Raw genomic sequence first — 19038 nt, forward strand, 5'->3', positions numbered from 1 at the left:
TCAAAATCAAACCTACTCCCTTGCTAATGAATCATATTCGGTATCATACCGCCACTGAAAAGTAGCGTTCCGCCACACCCTAATATTTTTTTGTTAAAATAAAGCCAATAATGCATTTTTTTCTGGTCCCCTTTATTCAGAAAAGTATCGCAATAATATTGGTATCAGGACAACACTAGTCGCTAAAATATCATGCAAAAGTGCAGATTCCAACCATTGAAATACTTTGTATAGTTGAAGACTTACTACGGTCTTTAGAAAACATCCCTGAACCTCATAATGGCAGCTACACTGTCCATCATAAAGATATAAAAATAATTATTTGAGAATATTGGGCGGGCCAGATTGAAAAGCTTAATGGGCTGCATGTGGCCCCCGGGCCTTCATTTGCCCAGGCCTGAATTAAATCATCAGGGGCAGCATCAAAGAAATGATACAAAGTGTATTAAAATTGATAGTTAAAAGGTGCATTAATCAAAAGCTTTACTAAAAAAGTTAAGTTCTCAAATGTTACTTAAAAGTCTCAACACAGTCGAGATCACGGAGGGACAGGTGCAAGTTGTTCTAGAGTCTGGGATCTATAGACTGGAATGCCAGGTCTCCACGGGTTTTAAAACAAGTTTTTAGGATCTTTAGAAGACCCTGGCCTGAAGAGTAGGGACATAGCAAGTCAGTGATGTACCGAGGGGCCCCACCATGCAAGGCACGGAATGTCAGGACTAACATTTTAACTGGAAGCCAATGAAGACTGGATAAAATGGGGGGGGTAGTATTGGCTGTTCTGGGTGCACCGGTCAAAGGTCTGCCAGCTGCATTTTCTACAGTATTAAGTCTCTTTAGCATTGACTTGTTGAAAAGAGAATTGCAATAGTCAATACGAGACCTGAGTGATCATTTCCAGATCCAATTTTGACAACAAATTTCTGACTTTAGAAATATTTCTTAGATGATAAAAACAGTTTCTGGTCAGTTGACAGCAGTGACCCTCCAAAGACATTGACTGATCAAACACAATCCTGAGGTTTCTGAGGCTGCTTTTAACAGATGCAACTTGATCAGGAGGATCTCTTAACATTCAGTTAGTACATCTTACTCTTGTGCGGTGTTCGGGTCTGTGGGACCCGTTTTCATTTTTTTATTTAAAAAAAAAAAGATACAATTAATTTTTCAAACTGAGACTCACTGACTTTGGCTCATTTTCTGTAAAGAACATATATCAGAATACATATTTAATGACCACACCCCCCCTACACATTTATATTACACAGAAGATGTCCGGGTCCACTGAACCCAGGGCTAACAATTACTTAGTAAAAAAATAAATACATTCTAACTAAATTAATAAATGTATATTTTTAAATAAACTGTCAATAAAATTAAAGTGCAAATAAAAACACTGCTTCAACACTTTAGCATAATTTTTGCGTTTAAGAAACGTTTTGATGACTTGAGCTCCAGACAACTTGTTAAGATCATCATTGCTGCCACAAGCAGTGGAAAAGTGTATTATAACCGAAACAGTTATTTTTAGACAGCCTTTTTTGGGTCGATTGTACAATACTGTTTATTTTTTAAGGGTGAACTTACTAAATCAGCAGGGATCAAATACTTACCTGGTATTCTTAACAAAAAGTTATTTCCCCGGGAGTTCTGTCTGAATGAATCCACAGACACAATCTAAACAGAACAGAAATTAAACAGTCATTTATTTCAAATAAACATTTACATGATTGATTGGCATACCGTTAATCATAAGACAATGTCAGTCTGATAAAAAAAAACATATGACATAGAACAGTACCACCAGTCAAGCGGCAGTATGTAATTGGTACCAAAAGGCAGCCAAACTGTATCAAGAGTTGCAGTGTGATTAAAAAAAGGAGTAAGAAAAATGCTACATTGATGCTGAAGGTGAGTTGGCAGAGTGGAACGTGGAACAAACTCGACTAAATCCACGGTTGGATGAAAAACACCTGAGAGAGCACATGTTTTACCCAGAAAAAGAACAAGTCAGACAAGTTGAGAATTTATGAGACAGCTGCTGATTTTATATATATATATATATATATATATATATATATATATATATATATATATATATATATATATATATATATATATATATATATATATATATATAGTAACTACATGTAGTTTTTTATTAGGAAAAACATTTTGGTATAGAACATTCAAATCAACAATTTCAACAGTTGATGAAAACTAAAAAGGATACTTTCGGTATTTATCAAGCAAGCTTTATTTTGAAATGTTGTGGGTCCCAGGAAGACGTCAGAAAGGAAGCAGATTGTCGTTGCTGTCAGTGGCTCCACTGCGATAAACACTTATCATTGCCTAAAAGACAAGAGAGATGTGTTTTTATGTCCATGTTTACTATTCAGGTTTCCCATACGGTGGGCAATATAAAAATACTTCTGTCTTGTATTCCTGAGGATAGAACAAACAAGTTTAAAGAGTTAATATCTTAGTTGGTCCGACAGTAATGTGTTTAAAATAAGTTAAGATTGGGGAAATACATTAATGTCTCTTGTTTTCATGTTAGTATTTAAGCTAGCGAGCTGGCACCAGTCAGTCTGTGGCCAGCCGCTAATCATGTTTTTTTTTCCAAAAAATTGTCACACGCAGAGCATAAAAAAAGAAGAGGATGCAGCGTTTCCTATTTATTTATTACTTAAGTTGCGGCGGACATCCATTTACAAGAGAGGGACAAGCGGTAAGAAATGAATGATGAGCAGTGCTGCGCTCGGATTGTTTCGCCAAGTTGGTTAAACACTGTCATGTTATTGATGATTTATTTGTTTAATTCAAAGTGTGTCATCCACTTCTTCTTAGCACTGTCCTTCATACTGATTTTCTTTGCTCTCATAGTTGGAAAAACAAATTCCATCTCTAAGTATAAGCTAAGCCTAGCAAGAACAGATGTTTTAGTCAAATTTTCTGGGTTCAGTACTTTCGCTACGCCAACTAGTGGCAGGGAGGCTCTTAACCCTCATTTTTTGCTTGCAGAGGTTATCCTCTTAAGGCCCAAGCTGTTTGTTTACATTCTTTTTTTTTATTTCTCTTTGCTATTTGGGATTATTGAACCCTAATTAGAATAGAAAATAAAAATCCTCTTTTGATATGATGTACTTAGTCCAGAAGTACACAGATGTGTACTCCGTGTGTAGTGACACGCAAATTTTTATTTTTACACTTTTTTTTTCAAAATTCCATTGTATGTTATACTCACCTGACACCACCAGATGGCAGTGTAAGTGTCCACGTAAGTGGCCATAAGACCCCAATTCAGTAGTGTACACCATTTTGGAAATAAGAGCTAAAAGGTGCTGTCCACGCATGTGGCCACTAAGACCTTTAGGAGGTAAAGCATAAAAATTGAACCGGGAGACAGATCGTATCCTGAAAAACACATAGGTCGAGGTACTACTGTACAAGTGTCCAACCCATCTGCTCAGTTTGAGATACTTTTTGGAGGTTTTCCTCAATCATGAATTGAAATTTTCTTGAGGAGACACATATGCAGGGGAACTTTGAATGGATACGAAACTCTTCATTTACTATACAACTTTATTGCCCCCGTAATTTAAAGAAAAGCTCACTCCTGTTACTGACCTTCTTGGTAGGCACCATCTGCCATCACCAGGTGAAGGATGTTGGGATACAAATGCTGGTGCTCATTCCCCAGGATGCTAAACGCCCAACTGGAGCTCAGGTCAATATTATCATCTTCATCATCCCGTATTGCCTGAAAAGTGAGGGGACATGTAACTGCACATGAATACGAAGGCCAAACAGATGAGTTTTAGGTTTCAAAAAAAGGGGAAAACATGGCAGACCTTTATTTTATTGTAGGCCTCAATGAACTTTTCAAAGCCCATCTGCTGCTCCAAGTTGAAGCGATGCTCCTCCAAGCGACTGAAGATGCTGTCATAAAGCTCCGCCTCTCCCTCCTGCTCCTCTTCACTGCTGTCTATATGCAATAGTGGTAAATGGTAAATGGTAAATGGGTTATACAAACCCCGTTTCCATATGAGTTGGGAAATTGTGTTGTAGTAAATATAAACAGAATACAATGATTTGCAAATCCTTTTCAAGCCATATTCAGTTGAATATGCTACAAAGACAACATATTTGATGTTCAAACTCATAAACTTTTTTTGTTTTTGCAAATAATCATCAACTTTAAAATTTGATTTCAGCAACACGTGACAAAGAAGTTGGGAAAGGTGGCAATAAATACTGATAAAGTTGAGGAATGCTCATCAAACACTTATTTGGAACATCCCACAGGTGTGCAGGCTAATTGGGAACAGGTGGGTGCCATGATTGGGTATAAAAGCAGCTTCCCAAAAAATGTTCAGTCTTTCACAAGAAAGGATGGGGCGAGGTACACCCCTTTGTCCACAACTGCGTGAGCAAATAGTCAAACAGTTTAAGAACGTTTCATTTCAAACGGGGTTTGCACTTGTATAGCGCTTTTCTACCTTCAAGGTACTCAACGCGCTTTGACACTACTTCCACATTCACACACACACATTCACACGCTGATGGAGGGAGCTGCCATGCAAGGACCTAACAGTGACCCATCAGGAGCAAGGGTGAAGTGTCTTGCTCAAGGACCCAACGGATGTGACTAGGTTGGTAGAAGCACTAGGTTGGTAGAAGCTGGGGATGGAACCAAGAACCCTCAGGTTGCTGGCACGGCCACTCTCCCAACTGCACCATGCCATCCCAAATATCAACACATATACTGTATATTTCTATATGCACAGCAGGACCACACGTTGCATCATTTAAGAATACAGATCCACTTCAAGTAAAACAATGCTGGATGCACATGCAAATCATACCAAGTGATGTGAAATGTATGGCGTTAAAAAAAATATTATTTTAGTACAAATGTACTTTGAATCGAAGACCAAATAATCTTGTAAAAACATTGAAATAGTGACATTTATTTTCTATATCCCATTTTTTCCAATTTTGACAAATACATTACGTCAGAATTTCAGAGCAATTTTAAGGCCTAGAGATAGCGATATTTTCTTAGCGTGTTTAATATGAATTTATTGAAAAAATATTGGAAGAAGTAATATTTGACACTGTCTTAAAGGTAAGCTTTTGGAAATGCGCTAAATCCTTCACTCTTTTGAATTGTTCCAATATGAGCTCACTATGTTCACCGCTGGCTGTACATATCCTACGAAGTGAGACCTACACTGTTACAATGTCCATTTCTCACATGATATAATTGTTGATGACTGAAGTGCTGATATCAACCAAACCTAACAACCCATCCCTGGATTGTAAATAATATAAATATATCAAAGTACATACTCTGATAATTAACTTATGTGACGACTGTATTATGCTGATAGTATATATTTGTACCATGAAATAATTAACGTGGACCCCGACTTAAACAAGTTGAAAAACTTATTGGGGTGTTACCATTTAGTGGTCAATTGTACGGAATATGTACTGTACTGTGCAAGCTACTAATATAAGTCTCAATCAGTCAATTTCAATCATATGACAAATTATGACATCATACCAATGAATTCGCTAAAATTTTAAAATAGTTTCACTAACCAATATAAAAAAAAAAGTACAAACCAATGAGGCAAGACCACCCGTACTGTGCTGTGGGTGGGCTAAGGTGAGTAAATCAAGCGCTCCTTCCTTTTCTCTTATGTGATAGTAGGAGGTCGTAAACTTCCTATGAGCTCATTCATCGATCGTGTGGGACTTCTTCACGGTTTCAGGGGAAGACATTTTGTGTGCTGAATGCGCTAAATGTTCAGGAAGCGTTCCGTGAGCAGGGAAAAAACATTGTGCTTCAACACATCAAACTTTCTCAGCCACCTGGAACGCCAGCATCGCCACAATCGTGTTTTGAAAGCCTGCAGAGACGACTTAAGGAGCTGACCCGAAGCCAGCCGCAAAGAAAGTACAATTAAATGCACATGTGCTGCATGTCGCTGGAACCCTGATCCATGCCTTCATCACCTCCAGACTTGATTACTGCAACAGCATCCTCTGCGGCTCATCTTGCAAAATTGTCAATAAACTCTAATACATTCAAAACTCAACCGCTGCCGTTAGCACATCACCCCACCTTCAGAAACTCCACTGGCTTCCCGTTCCTCACCAGATCCACTTTAAAATCCTCCTCCTCACCCACAAAGCCCTCCAAAACCAGGCCCATGCTACCTCACCAAGCTGCTTCACCGCCATACCCCTTCACACAGCCACCGCTCCTTTGATGCCTACCTCCTCTCCCCACCACTCAGAACCAAGCTCTGGACCTGGGATGATAGAACCTTCTCCATCGCTGCTCCCACCCTCTGGAACTCTCTTTCCAAACCCATCCGTGACTACTCTGACCTTCCTACCTTCAAAATCCTTCTCAAAACACACCTATTCAGATCTGCTTTTAACCAGTGATTAGTGTTCTGTGTCCTGTAATGTCCCGTCTTGTAATTGTCCTGTATTATCTACTTCTTTTATATTTCCTGTATTTTATATTATTACTTTGAACTGTTTTATATTTTACATTTTTCATCCTGTAAAGCGTCTTTGAGTATTCATGATAGCGCTATACCAAATAAAAAGTATTATTATTATTATTAAATCCTAATTAAAAAAATAACACCCATTTTAAAGTTATCAGTATCGATTTATCAGTTTGAAAAAAAAAATATTGTGCATCCCTCTTCTTATTTTTTAACCAATGCCAATCTTTAATCAAAACATGCTGTCCTACCTGAATGCCATTCTTCATTCAGTTGGCTATTGAGGTCTTCCCCGACACCACTGCTGAGTAACTCTCCTGCTTCCTCATCACCCGGACTCCCGTTGGAGCGATCTTCATCCTCCTCGCCCTCATCATCTTCCTCTTCATCATCATCATCATCAGCGTCCGCCTCATTGTCATCATCACCTACAGCCATGTTGTTGTTGTCCTGTTCGAGCTCTGCCGCCATCCTGTTGAAAATGTCTTCATCTTCAGCCTTTCCATTGAAGTCCCCTCTTCCATCCTGTGCTGGGTTCCTCATCAGTTCACTCTCCTCCTGCAGTAGTCGCTCCATGGATGCCCGGATATCCCGGAGGTCTTCATCCTCGTAAGCGCTAAAAGGCAAGGAGTTTAGGTAAATGGTGAATGAGTTGTACTTGTATAGCACTTTTCTACCCCTTTTTAAAGGAGTCAAAGCGCTTTGACAGTATTTCCAGATTCGCCCATTCACACACACATTCCCACACTGACGACGGGTTTCCCAGAAAAGACAGGATTACACAGGCTTGCACGGCGATGGCTGCTGTGTTTATGATTTTCTGACCGCTGTTGCAAAAAGTATGCCTCTTTTTCGTGTGATTGTCTTACTCCTCGGTCTCAGAAAGGTCCTCATCTTTGGCTTCATCCCGGTTCTCGTTTTCCACGATGTTGTCCGGGGCAGTATGGTCCTCGGTGGTCATGGCAGAGTCCCGCTGAGAGATGAAGACCTGACTGAGGTCTGGGAGGGAGCACGTCCGCAGCATCTGAAAGGATCATGCAGATTACCGCTACAAAACCACTTCCTTGCTGCCACGTTTACAAGTCTCTTAACAAGCAAGACATACCAGGTAAAATAATGTTATGTCTTGAAAACATGCATCTTGGCCTGGGTGTCCACATAGAATACTTTATTTATCCCACAATAGGGAAATTAAGTGGTGGCAGTGCAGAAACAAAGTACACAAAAATAAGTTAAAATCACATTAAAACAAGAGGGAAACAAAAACATTAAAAACAGCTGCCAGCACTAAAAGATGAGTGTACAGGTTTCCATCGTGTGGGTTCTCCTGACCGAAAAAGATCAGCACGGAAGCCCGGGGGTCTGGGTTGAACAATCTTTTATTGTGCTAACACACCAGGTTGCAACTCTGCTTGGTGACTTTTCAGTCCCAGAATGTCCAGTGTGCGTCTGCTGCATAACACCAACTCCCAACCACCGTGTCTCGGCCTGGCTGCTTCTAATGAGCATGGCAGGTAATTAGATGAGCAGTCCCAGCTGGGTTATTCAATCACATGCCAGGTGTGCGTCGTGGCCGGTCCTTTCACACCCCGCTCCACGGCAGGCCCGCTGACCACGCCCCCCTCCACATTGGGTCTTTTTTGATGCCATGGTAAATGTTATATTGCATTTTATTTTTTTATTATATGATATATGTATTGTAAGCTTTTTCCCATTTTGTCTTTTACCTTTCTTTTTCTTTGAAATTGTAATTTTACTGCCTTTTTTACATCATGGCAAGGGGACTACAGAGGAAAAGTAACCTTCTGGCTAATTCTGGCTTTTTAAACCATGTGTAGTCATGTTTTTTATAAAATTGCATTGTCCCCTTTGTAATAAACTCATCTTAATCTTAACATTAAAGAACACAAATGACATGAAAGATATTAAAAGAGCACAGAGCTGATGCAACCAGTGGACCCAATTCTACATACAGCTTCAAAAGTAAACAGAACACCATAAAATGAGCAATAAATAATATTATACATTACCCGGTCCAGAATAACTAATAAGTGTAAAAAAATAATTGATTTTCGAATTAATTGCAATTCTTAATTGTAACGGTTCTTAATCCATTAAAAAAAAAAAATAATAATAATAATAATATATATATATATATATATATATATACATACATATATATATATATATATATATATATATATATATTTGTTTTTATTTATTTGTCCTGTCCAGCCATTCAGGCAATTCACACTGTTGATGTACAGATTTATTTTAGAAAAGCAAAGTGTGGGATACTTCTCTTGTTGCCTTATTTGTATTTGACTTTATTACATGTTTGAGTAGAATTTTATTAAACAAAAACAGTTTTATTTTAAATAATACATACATTTATGAGAGCTGTTGTCTATTTTATGGAGGAATGCAGTAAATCATAGAACTACCCAATGTTTTTAAAAAAGTATTGATTTTGAATGGAGAATCGATTGTGAATCTAATGGCTACGTCCAAGAATCAAATTTAATCATGCGGTGCCAAAAGATTCACAGCCCTAATAACTTATACAACACAGCCAAACCTGTCTGTAGCAACCACTCACAGAGAAAGAGCAAAAGTGGCCATGAGACAGGTTGACAGCCATTTCTCTGCAAGTACATGTACACGTCTTTATCTAGCATGTACAAATGAAAAATTCTGAATCCAGACTATTATCCAGATCACCCCCAAAATTGTATTAATTGTTTAGTGCAATTGCAAAAGTCATGGTGAAGTTTCGCCGGGGAAAAACAGCACATCGGCAAAAAGGTTTTTGGTGTAGGGGCTGCTACACTAGTAAGAGAACAACAAATCTGGGATGCAAAATAAATGGGCGCATTAAAGTACAAGTAGAGTGGAAAAACAAGTTGACTCTAAATGCTTAATTGTGTTTCATTGCCATTAGAGCATATCCAATTATATTTAGACTCCGCAAAGTATGTGAAAATACCATCTAAACATCACAAAATGCCTAAATTTCAGCTAGCTATTTTTAATGTTATGCCCCGAATGTCTTTGGTGATTTGGGTAGATTGACGTCACTGGACTAACACTTCTGCACTCTGACCAAAGTATCAGATAAGGCATCCTGGAAATATGCAAAAATTAGAGAGCGATATGCTGTCTATTATTCACAATCCCTATATAAAGACATGAACACATATGCTTTTCTTTATTTTTTACAAATTCTAAGTAAACAAATACATAATAGTCTGTCAATGGGGGCTCTCTATTCCGCCCACAAAACCCTCTAAATAACCATCCAAAACTCGCAAACAATACTATGCATGTATTGTGACCTGAATATTAACCAAATATAAGCCATATTATTATAAGTGCTAACGCAGACAAACCCTTTTTTAGCGGCGGATTGATAACCCACAACTACGGTAAATAGCCCTCTGTTGCTTTACTGTGAGCTGGCTGCAATGTCCTGCTGCTCCCGCATCACCGCGTCTCGGCTCATCAAAGTTAAGATAAATTATAAATCATGTCTCTCATCTGGATTTTAGGAGGATTTAACCATAAACCTAGAAGTTGTTCATCTGTGACATTCAATTGGTGATGGAGACAAACACACACAACCAAAGAGAGTGTCTGCAGGAAGACTTTTCCTTGTTGATGTGGATCAAGATGAATTCTTATGGACCTCCTCTCAGTCGTCATCAAAGTAAAAGCAGACATTGCAGTCCAGTAAGCTATTGTTTTATTATGTTTGTATTTGCACTGAGCAATACTGCTACATAGTACTTAGTGTTTCACTACAACTGGATTTGTTTAGCTGAGTTTCTAAAAGATGTAGCTCATCATCCTTATATTCAGGATCAACTATATAAGTGCCTGGAACATAATTTTCCCAAAGTAACAATTTTTGGCTCTCACTCAGTCTGTATGATTTGCTCTGTTGTTGGTGATACGGGATCTGTATTTCCTTCCTCTACCACTATGATCACATCTATTTACCCGGGAGCTTTGTAAGTCTTTCGGTGTCAAACATCCGATATATATGATAATAGCTTCAATATCGAGGCCACCTGTTTTTCTCTACAGGTACTTTAAACGTGGCCACTATAGACAGGGATTATTATAGGGGTGCTCAAAAAAATGTATCGACTTTCAGTTAGAAATTCTTATTTATCCTGATTCTGAAAGCAATTCATGTTTTTATTAGAAAAAAAGAAAAAGAAAAAAAAAGAAAAAAAAATTAAAGATTTGTAGTTATTTATTTATTTATTTTGTTTGAGGTTGCAGGGGGTCGCTGAATTCGGCTCCAGCGACCTCCCGAGAACGAACGAGACAAGCAGTAGAAAATGGATGAATGGATTTTAAATACCATCCATCCATCCATCCATCTTCTTCCGCTTATCCGAGGTCGGGTCGCGGGGGAAACAGCCTAAGCAGGGAAACCCAGACTTCCCTCTCCCCAGCCACTTCGTCTAGCTCTTCCCGGGGGATCCCGAGGCGTTCCCAGGCCAGCCGGGAGACATAGTCTTCCCAACGTGTCCTGATTCTTCCCCGTGGCCTCCTACCGGTTGGACGTGTCCTAAACACCTCCCTAGGGAGACGTTCGGGTGGCATCCTGACCAGATGCCCGAACCACCTCATCTGGCTCCTCTCCATGTGGAGGAGCAGCGGCTTTACGTTGAGCTCCTCCCGGATGGCAGAGCTTCTCACCCTATCTCTAAGGGAGAGACCCGCCACCCGGCGGAGGAAACTCATTTCGGCTGCTTGTACCCGTGATCTAATCCTTTCGGTCATGACCCAAAGCTCATGACCATAGGTGAGGATGGGAACGTAGATCAACCGGTAAATTGAGAGCTTTGCCTTCCGGCTCAGCTCCTTCTTCACCACAACGGATCGGTACAACGTCCGCATTACTGAAGACGCCGCACCGATCCGCCTGTCGATCTCACGATCCACTCTTCCCTCACCCGTGAACAAGACTCCTAGGTACTTGAATTCCTCCACTTGGGGCAGGGTCTCCTCCCCAACCCGGAGATGGACTTCCACCCTTTTCCGGACGAGAACCATGGACTCGGACTTGGAGGTGCTGATTCTCATTCCGGTCGCTTCACACTCGGCTGCGAACCGATCCAGTGAGAGCTGAAGATCCCGGCCAGATGAAGCCATCAGGACCACATCATCTGCAAAAAGCAGAGACCTAATCCTGCGGCCACCAAACCGGAACCCCTCAACGCCTTGACTGCACCTAGAAATTCTGTCCATAAAAGTTATGGACAGAATGGGTGACAAAGGACAGCCTTGGCGGAGTCCAACCCTCACTGGAAACGTGTCCGACTTACTGCCGGCAATGCGGACCAAGTTCTGACACTGATCATACAGGGAGCGGACCGCCACAATCAGACAGTCCAGTACCCCATACTCTCTGAGCACTCCCCACAGGACTTCCCGAGGGACACGGTCCAATGCCTTCTCCAAGTCCACAAAGCACATGTAGACTGGTTGGGCAAACTCCCATGCACCCTCAAGAACCCTGCCCAGAGTATAGAGCTGGTCCACAGTTCCACGACCAGGACCAAAACCACACTGTTCCTCCTGAATCCGAGGTTGGACTATCCGGCGTAGCCTCCTCTACAGTACACCTGAATAAACCTTACCGGATTTTAAATACTTTTTTTTTTTTAAATACGTTTTTAGGTCATCCACATGCTTACGCACTGCGCCTATACGGCAGCAACCAGTTGAAGGTTTTTCAATAGATGTTTTGTTTTTTACAAGGTTTTATTATAATCACACCAATAATAAATACATTGCAAAAATTGTGTTGAATCGAGAAACTAATTCTGAATTGAATCCCGACCCTAAGAATCGGAATCAGATCGAATTGTGAGGTGCCCAAAAATTCCTAACGTCTAGTTTATATTACTATTTACTGCGGCCAAAGTTTTGTGGGCACTATCAGCAGAGGGTTGCCAACACTATATTTGGTCATTTCTTGTCCAGTTAAACAAAATAAAATCTGCAGGTTTGTACCTTGGGGTTGTTGGAATCAAACATGCCAGTAGAGAGTCCAATGAGCAGGGCATTGTGCTGCTTGGAGCGCAGTGGCGACACGGAGCGTGAGCGAGACGCTAGAGAGGAGGAGGATTCATCTACTGAAGACTGAGCGGAGAGCAAGGCTAGCACAGATGTTCGCCTGTGAGCTGGAGAGCGCAACCTAATAAACAAGGGCTCCTCGTTCTGGGATGCACCTGCAGCAGGGAAGGATAAGCGTGTATTTCAGCATGTATATCATAAAAAAGTGTAGCATTAATCACACTGTATGGATATCACAACTTTTAACTTACCGTCCAACTTCCCAGCAAGTGCTTCTCCCTGGCTTGCAGTGCTCTCTGGTGGCCTGGAAGAAAACATTACTGTCAAACAAACAATGCTTTTGCTGTAGTTTTTTAATTTACCATCTCAACTTCAAAATAAAACCAAGAGTGGAACTGTAAAAATCTGAGTATTTTCCAATACAGTCGCCCCTCGCTACTTCAAGCCTCTAATTTCGCGCCTTCACGGTTAATTGATAATCGCTGTTTGGTGTTTCACTACGGCATATCTGAGCAAATTTTACATATGTTTGGACTAAATTAATAATTTAGGGCTAAATTATTTAAAAATAATACATATAAGGTAGTGTATTGCACAGCAAATTATCATCTAGCATTAAAAGATTACAGTTGGTACAAAATGCGGCTGCTAGACCTTTGACAAGAAGAAAGTTTGATCATATTACGCCTATACTGTATATACCTTTATATACATATATACATACATATATACCTATACTGTATATACCTTTATATACATATATACATACATATATACCTATACTGTATATACCTTTATATACATATATACATATATAGATGTACACTTACAGTATACTGGCTCACCTGCACTGGCTTCCTGTGCACTTTAGATGTGACTTTAAGGTTTTACTACTTACGTATGAAATACTACACGGTCTAGCTCCATCCTATCTTGCTGATTGTATTGTACCATATGTCCCGGCAAGAAATCTGCCTTCAAAAGGACTCCAGCTTATTAGTGATTCCAAGAGCCCAAAATAAGTCTGCGGGCTATAGAGCGTTTTCTATTGGGGCTCCAGTACTCTGGAATGCCCTCCCGATAACAGAGAGTTTTCATCAGTAGAAGCATTTAAGTCCCATCTTAAAACTCATTTGTATACTCTAGCCTTTAAATAGACTCCCTTTTTAGACCAGTTGATCTTCTTTTCTGCTCTGCCCCCTCTTCTTCGTTGAGGGTGGGGGCACAGATTCGATGGCCACGGATGAAGCGCTGGCTGTCCAAAGTCGGGACCCGGGGTGGACGAGGTTGGGGACCTCTCCGCGCTGCTGACCTGTCTCCTCTTGGGATGGTCTCTTGCTGGCTCCACTATGGACTGGACTCTCACACTATTATGTTAGATCCACTGTGGACTGGACTCTCACTATTATGTTAGATCCACTATGGACTGGACTCTCACACTATTATGTTAGATCCACTATGGACGGGACTCTCACTATTATGTTAGATCCACTATGGACTGGACTCTCACTATTATGTTAGATCCACTATGTACTGGACTCTCACAATATCATGCTAGACCCACTCGATGTCCATTGCATCAGTCGCCCGAGGGGGCGGGGTTCCCACATCTGCAGTCCTCTCCAAGGTTTCTCATTGGGTTGAGTTTTTCCTTGCCCTTATGTGGGATCCGAGCCAAATGTCATTGTGGCTTGTGCAGCCCTTTGAGATACTCGTGATTTAGGGCGATATAAGTAAACATTGATTGATTGCTTGATCACTGAACATATTTTCACAGGTTAGTGGTTGTATGATGAAGATGTCCATTTGGCCTACTGATAATACATTTTCATAAGCAAGGTTTGTCTATTAAAGCCCGAATAGTAAAATTGTTTGTACCCAAGCTGACGCTTCCCAGTCCTACAGGGCCGTACCTGGCTGTCCGACAAACAATCGGCCATTCTACTCCCTCAGGTGGGACAGTACAACCCACATAACTCTTTACACACAACATCACAACAACAACACGTGTCATCTCTGATGAAGACTGCAGAGGCAAAGTAGCCGAAACTTGTCAGGTACAAACAATTTTACTATTCAGACTTTTACAGACGAACCATGCTTAAAGAAGGTTAGTGGTTGTGTTCAAGAACTGTGTGTGTGTGTGTGTCTATATTACTGTACAGCAGCCCAACTTCTACAAAAAGGTGCCCAGGACCCACTCAACAATTGCAGAAGAAGGGACATATACAGTAAATAACAGATGAAAAATAAATTTCCATACAATTATATTGTTCTACAATATATAAACTAAGTTAATGATGAAAATGTTTTCTAACTAACCTGTCAAGTGCAAATTAAAATAAAGCACCAATTTAGTCATAATTTTTGCGGTTGAAAAACTTCTCTATGATTTTAGCTCCAGACTTCTTCTCTTTGATATTGTCATTACTGCCAAAAGTGGTGAAAACATGTTTTACAACTGTGTACCACTACAGTCCATATAGACCACAGCAGAAAAACTGATATTTTTTTGGCGGTCTAGAGCAGTGTTTTTCAAACTTTTTTGAGCCGAGGCACATTTTTTGCGTTGGAAAAAATGCGGAGGCACACCACCAGCAGAAATCATTAAAAAACAAAACTCAGTTGACAGTAAAAAGTCGCTGTCGCAATTGTTGGATATGACTTTAAAGCATAAGCAAGCATGCATGACTATAGCTCTTGTCTCAAAGTAGGTGTACTGTCACCACCTGTCACATCACACCCTGACTTATTTGCACTTTTTTGCTGTGTTTTAGTTCTTGTCTTGCGCTCTTATTTTGGTGGCTTTTTCTCTTTTTTTGGTATTTTCCTATAGCAGTTTCATGTCTTCCTTTGAGCGATATTTCCCGCATCTACTTTGCTTTAGCAATCAAGAATATTTCAGTTGTTTTCATCATTCTTTGTGGGGACATTGTTGATAGGCATGTCATGTCCGGTTGTATGTTGTAGACGCTGTCTTTGTCCCACAGTAAGTCTTTGCTGTCGTCCAGCATTTTGTTTTTGTTTACTTTGTAGCCAGTTCAGTTTTAGTTTCGTTCTGCATAGCCTTCCCTAAGCTTCAATGCCTTTTCTTTGGGGCACTCACCTTTCCTTTATTTTTGTTTTAAGCATTAGACACAATTTTACCCGCACACTGCCTCCCGCTGTTTCCGACATCTACAAAGCAATTAGCCACTGACTGATATGGAAGAGTATTACATGGTTACTCTGCCGAGCTCTAGACAGCACAGACACTCAACTACAACACATAATTTGCAGACTATAATTACTGATTTGCATAAAAATCATTATAACCCTAATAAGTGAAATTAGATCATCTCTCACGGCACACCAGACTGTATCTCACGGCACACTAGTGTGCCGCGGCACAGTGGTTGAAAAACACTGTTCTAGAGGGATGCTCACGGCCCAACAATGGTTAAGAAACACTGCTATACAGTATTTCTTATATGCATTGCAGTAGAGTACACATTTTCTTATTTGACCTTATAATGTATGTCTACCATATTGGGTGAAACAGGTGTAAAGGTGATTATAGGGGTGTTATTTCATGTTTAGGAGGATCTAACAATGTTAAAAACATATTTAGGTTACAAACAGTTTTTACAAGCTCAATCTAAGACTGTTTTATTTATAAAAGTTTTCCTTGCCCTCTTGTGGGTTCTTCCGAGGATGTCGTAGTCGTAATGGTTTGTACAGTCCTTTGAGACATTTGTGATTTAGGGCTATATAAATAAACATTGATTGATTGATTGATTGATGAATTAGAATTTGTAGTTTGTGGAAATTCACTTATGGCTGTCAGGTCTGGATCCAATTAACCGCGATAAACAAGGAACGACTGTATTGTCAATCAGGATAATTCAGTTTTTTTTTTTTAGATTTCCTCATTCATTTGGTGTGTGTCATGGATTAATGGAATGTTATGAAATAATCATATTACTCCCCACCCTGATGTAACCAGTGAAAAGGCAATATTAGAACTATTATCAATATATGATGGATAGTTACATTGGCTGTGGAGCCTCCTCCTCCCACGCATGATGCAGGTGCATTGAAGACTGTGGTGCTTCAGGGGCTTCTTCCAAAACCATTGATTCCACATCTGCTTGCTCTAACGACAAACAGACTGTATTTGGATCGACATTCTACTATGAATGAGAAGCCGGGGTGTCTGATTAAGTTAATTGCTTACCCTGGATCTTGTCTTCACTGTGCGGCTCAGTGTGTCCTTCCATCGCACTTGCGTGTTCTGGATGTGAAGCTTCCGTTGCAGCAGCGCTTTCCAATGGAACCTCTGGGCTCTGAAGAATGGCAGCTGTCCTGCACTCTGAGCTCACGTCCTTTTCACATGTCCTCGCCACCTCCACGTCTAAGGTCTGCTTCTCCCTATCTGAGAACATCAACAAGCAAATTCAACTTTCATATGTTACAGTACATTCTTACAAGCATTCATAATTCATTGTCATTCATTGCCATTCATTTAATGTCAGTCATTGGGGTGTCAACAGCGTCTACTCCAGAATCTGAATGACACCCTGCATCTTCCAGTCCCTCCAGGGTTTCACATTCGTGCCAATTTACGCACATTCAATTAATCACCGCGAATTATGCGCGCAACTTTGTCCAATCTCCACAATTTCTTTGCACATTTAAGTCAATCAACATTTTCACCAATCAAATGTTTTGACATTTTCTTGCAGAAATACACAACACACTTTGCTGTAGCTTAAAGGGGCTGTTTGCAACATTCACACAGAGGTCTAGAAGGCGCTAACTTTCCAATGGTATATCCCTCTACGGCTCTTAGTACGTAATGACTTAACTATGTAGAAACGGAACACATGCAAGCACATTTGCTTTGGATGTTATTAGCTAACAATACCAATTTGGATAGTGAGCTATCATTGAATGTACAGTATATTCTATCACAACAACAACATGACTGCAAATTCTTTGTTGCTTCTCTTGATGTATGTGTGCATGTGCTCCCTGAATTAGTCTTGTTTGCCAATACAAAATAGGTCTGGCAATAACACTCAAAGGACGGTGTGAAGCTGCTACAGGAAAACACCAACAAAACAGGAAGAGCCACCAAAATAACAGCGTAAGACTGGAACTAAAGCACTACACACAGGAATACAACAACAAACTAAAAAAAAGACAACCTGGTGGGTTTTCATTTTTTTTTACGTTTCTGCTGGTGGTGTGCCTCTGTATTTTTTCAATGAGAAAAATGTGCCTTGGCTCAAAAAAGGTTGAGAAACACTGCATTAAGATACTATTTGTGACAGTGTTGTACTACCTGTTAAAAACCCTCGAAAAAAAGTCTGTGTAAAGTTTTTGGTGAATTTCCAAGAATGAAAAAACACTAACCAGGACTACAGGAGACCTCTTCACAGATGCTGGTGGTCTCCAACAGCTGTGTGAGTGGCTGAACTTCTGCCTCCTGAAGTACTTTTAGTATCTGCGAGTCAGGACCCGGACTCCATACCTTCCTTTGAGCTTCTGCTGACAGTACAGCCAGCCGTATTACCTCACCAACTGTTTGCTCTGAAAAACATACCCATACATTCCTAAAATAATGATTTGTACATATCTTCATTTATACTGCAGGTGGCAAAACTGAGTGCCTACACAGAACAAATAACTTAAGCAGCAAAATGAGACAGAAACTTACATGTTTTGTCATAAATAGGGACGGCGTGGCGCAGTGGAAGAGTGGCCGTGCGCAACCCGAGGGTCCCTGGTTCAAATCCCACCTAGTACCAACCTCGTCACGTCCGTTGTGTCCTGAGCAAGACACTTCACCCTTGCTCCTGATGGGTGCTGGTTGGCGCCTTGCATGGCAGCTCCCTCCATCAGTGTGTGAATGTGCGTGTGAATGGGTAAATGTGGAAGTAGTGTCAAAGCGCTTTGAGTACCTTGAAGGTAGAAAAGCGCTATACAAGTACAACCCAACAAAATAAATAAAGTACTATCTAATCTAATCTAATAACCTTGTTTCTTACTGCATGCTAAACTACAAAAGCCAGAAATGTGTGTTAGAATAATTATGTATATATTACCATCATAACTTTATGATTAAGGGCCGTTACTATAAAGTATTGTCAATTTGTGCTGAAGTGGTATGTCTGTATTTGTGCAGAGCTGCAATCCAAGAAATTGCTTGCCTCTTTTTATCTGTGTTTTGTCCAGACTCGGCCTGCTGACTGCCAAGGCCAAACAATCGGTACTGGGACCAGACAAAACAGAGACTGGGTGATGGCACCAGTACTCGGCCTTCTGACTACCGAGGCCGGACATTGGGTCCCGGGACCAGACAAAGCAGAGACTGGGCGATAGTATCAAGTGTCAACATATTTGAATTTTAGCATAATCATATGTTGTG

At 40.4% G+C, this 19038-nt stretch overlaps 1 protein-coding gene across 5 annotated transcripts in view; it reads right to left on the reverse strand.

Annotated features, from left to right (window-relative positions):
- Positions 1-2239: 2239 nt before the first annotated feature.
- The window catches only part of nek1 (NIMA-related kinase 1), a 35920-nt gene continuing 19121 nt past the window's right edge, over positions 2240-19038 (reverse strand). For all 5 annotated transcript variants that reach the window (XM_061882945.1, XM_061882948.1, XM_061882947.1 and 2 more), the window contains 10 exons: positions 18024-18200; positions 16843-17040; positions 16659-16761; positions 12878-12930; positions 12564-12781; positions 7403-7557; positions 6785-7149; positions 3855-3988; positions 3631-3763; positions 2240-2352 (listed from right to left, as the gene is read on the reverse strand). In XM_061882945.1, the coding sequence (XP_061738929.1) occupies positions 2318-2352; positions 3631-3763; positions 3855-3988; positions 6785-7149; positions 7403-7557; positions 12564-12781; positions 12878-12930; positions 16659-16761; positions 16843-17040; positions 18024-18200 (1571 nt within the window). In that variant the 3' untranslated portion in view covers positions 2240-2317. The remainder of the gene's footprint in view (positions 2353-3630; positions 3764-3854; positions 3989-6784; positions 7150-7402; positions 7558-12563; positions 12782-12877; positions 12931-16658; positions 16762-16842; positions 17041-18023; positions 18201-19038) is intronic.

The sequence above is a fragment of the Nerophis ophidion genome, linkage group LG22 (genome assembly GCF_033978795.1).
Source record: "Nerophis ophidion isolate RoL-2023_Sa linkage group LG22, RoL_Noph_v1.0, whole genome shotgun sequence".
Lineage (NCBI taxonomy): Eukaryota > Metazoa > Chordata > Actinopteri > Syngnathiformes > Syngnathidae > Nerophis > Nerophis ophidion.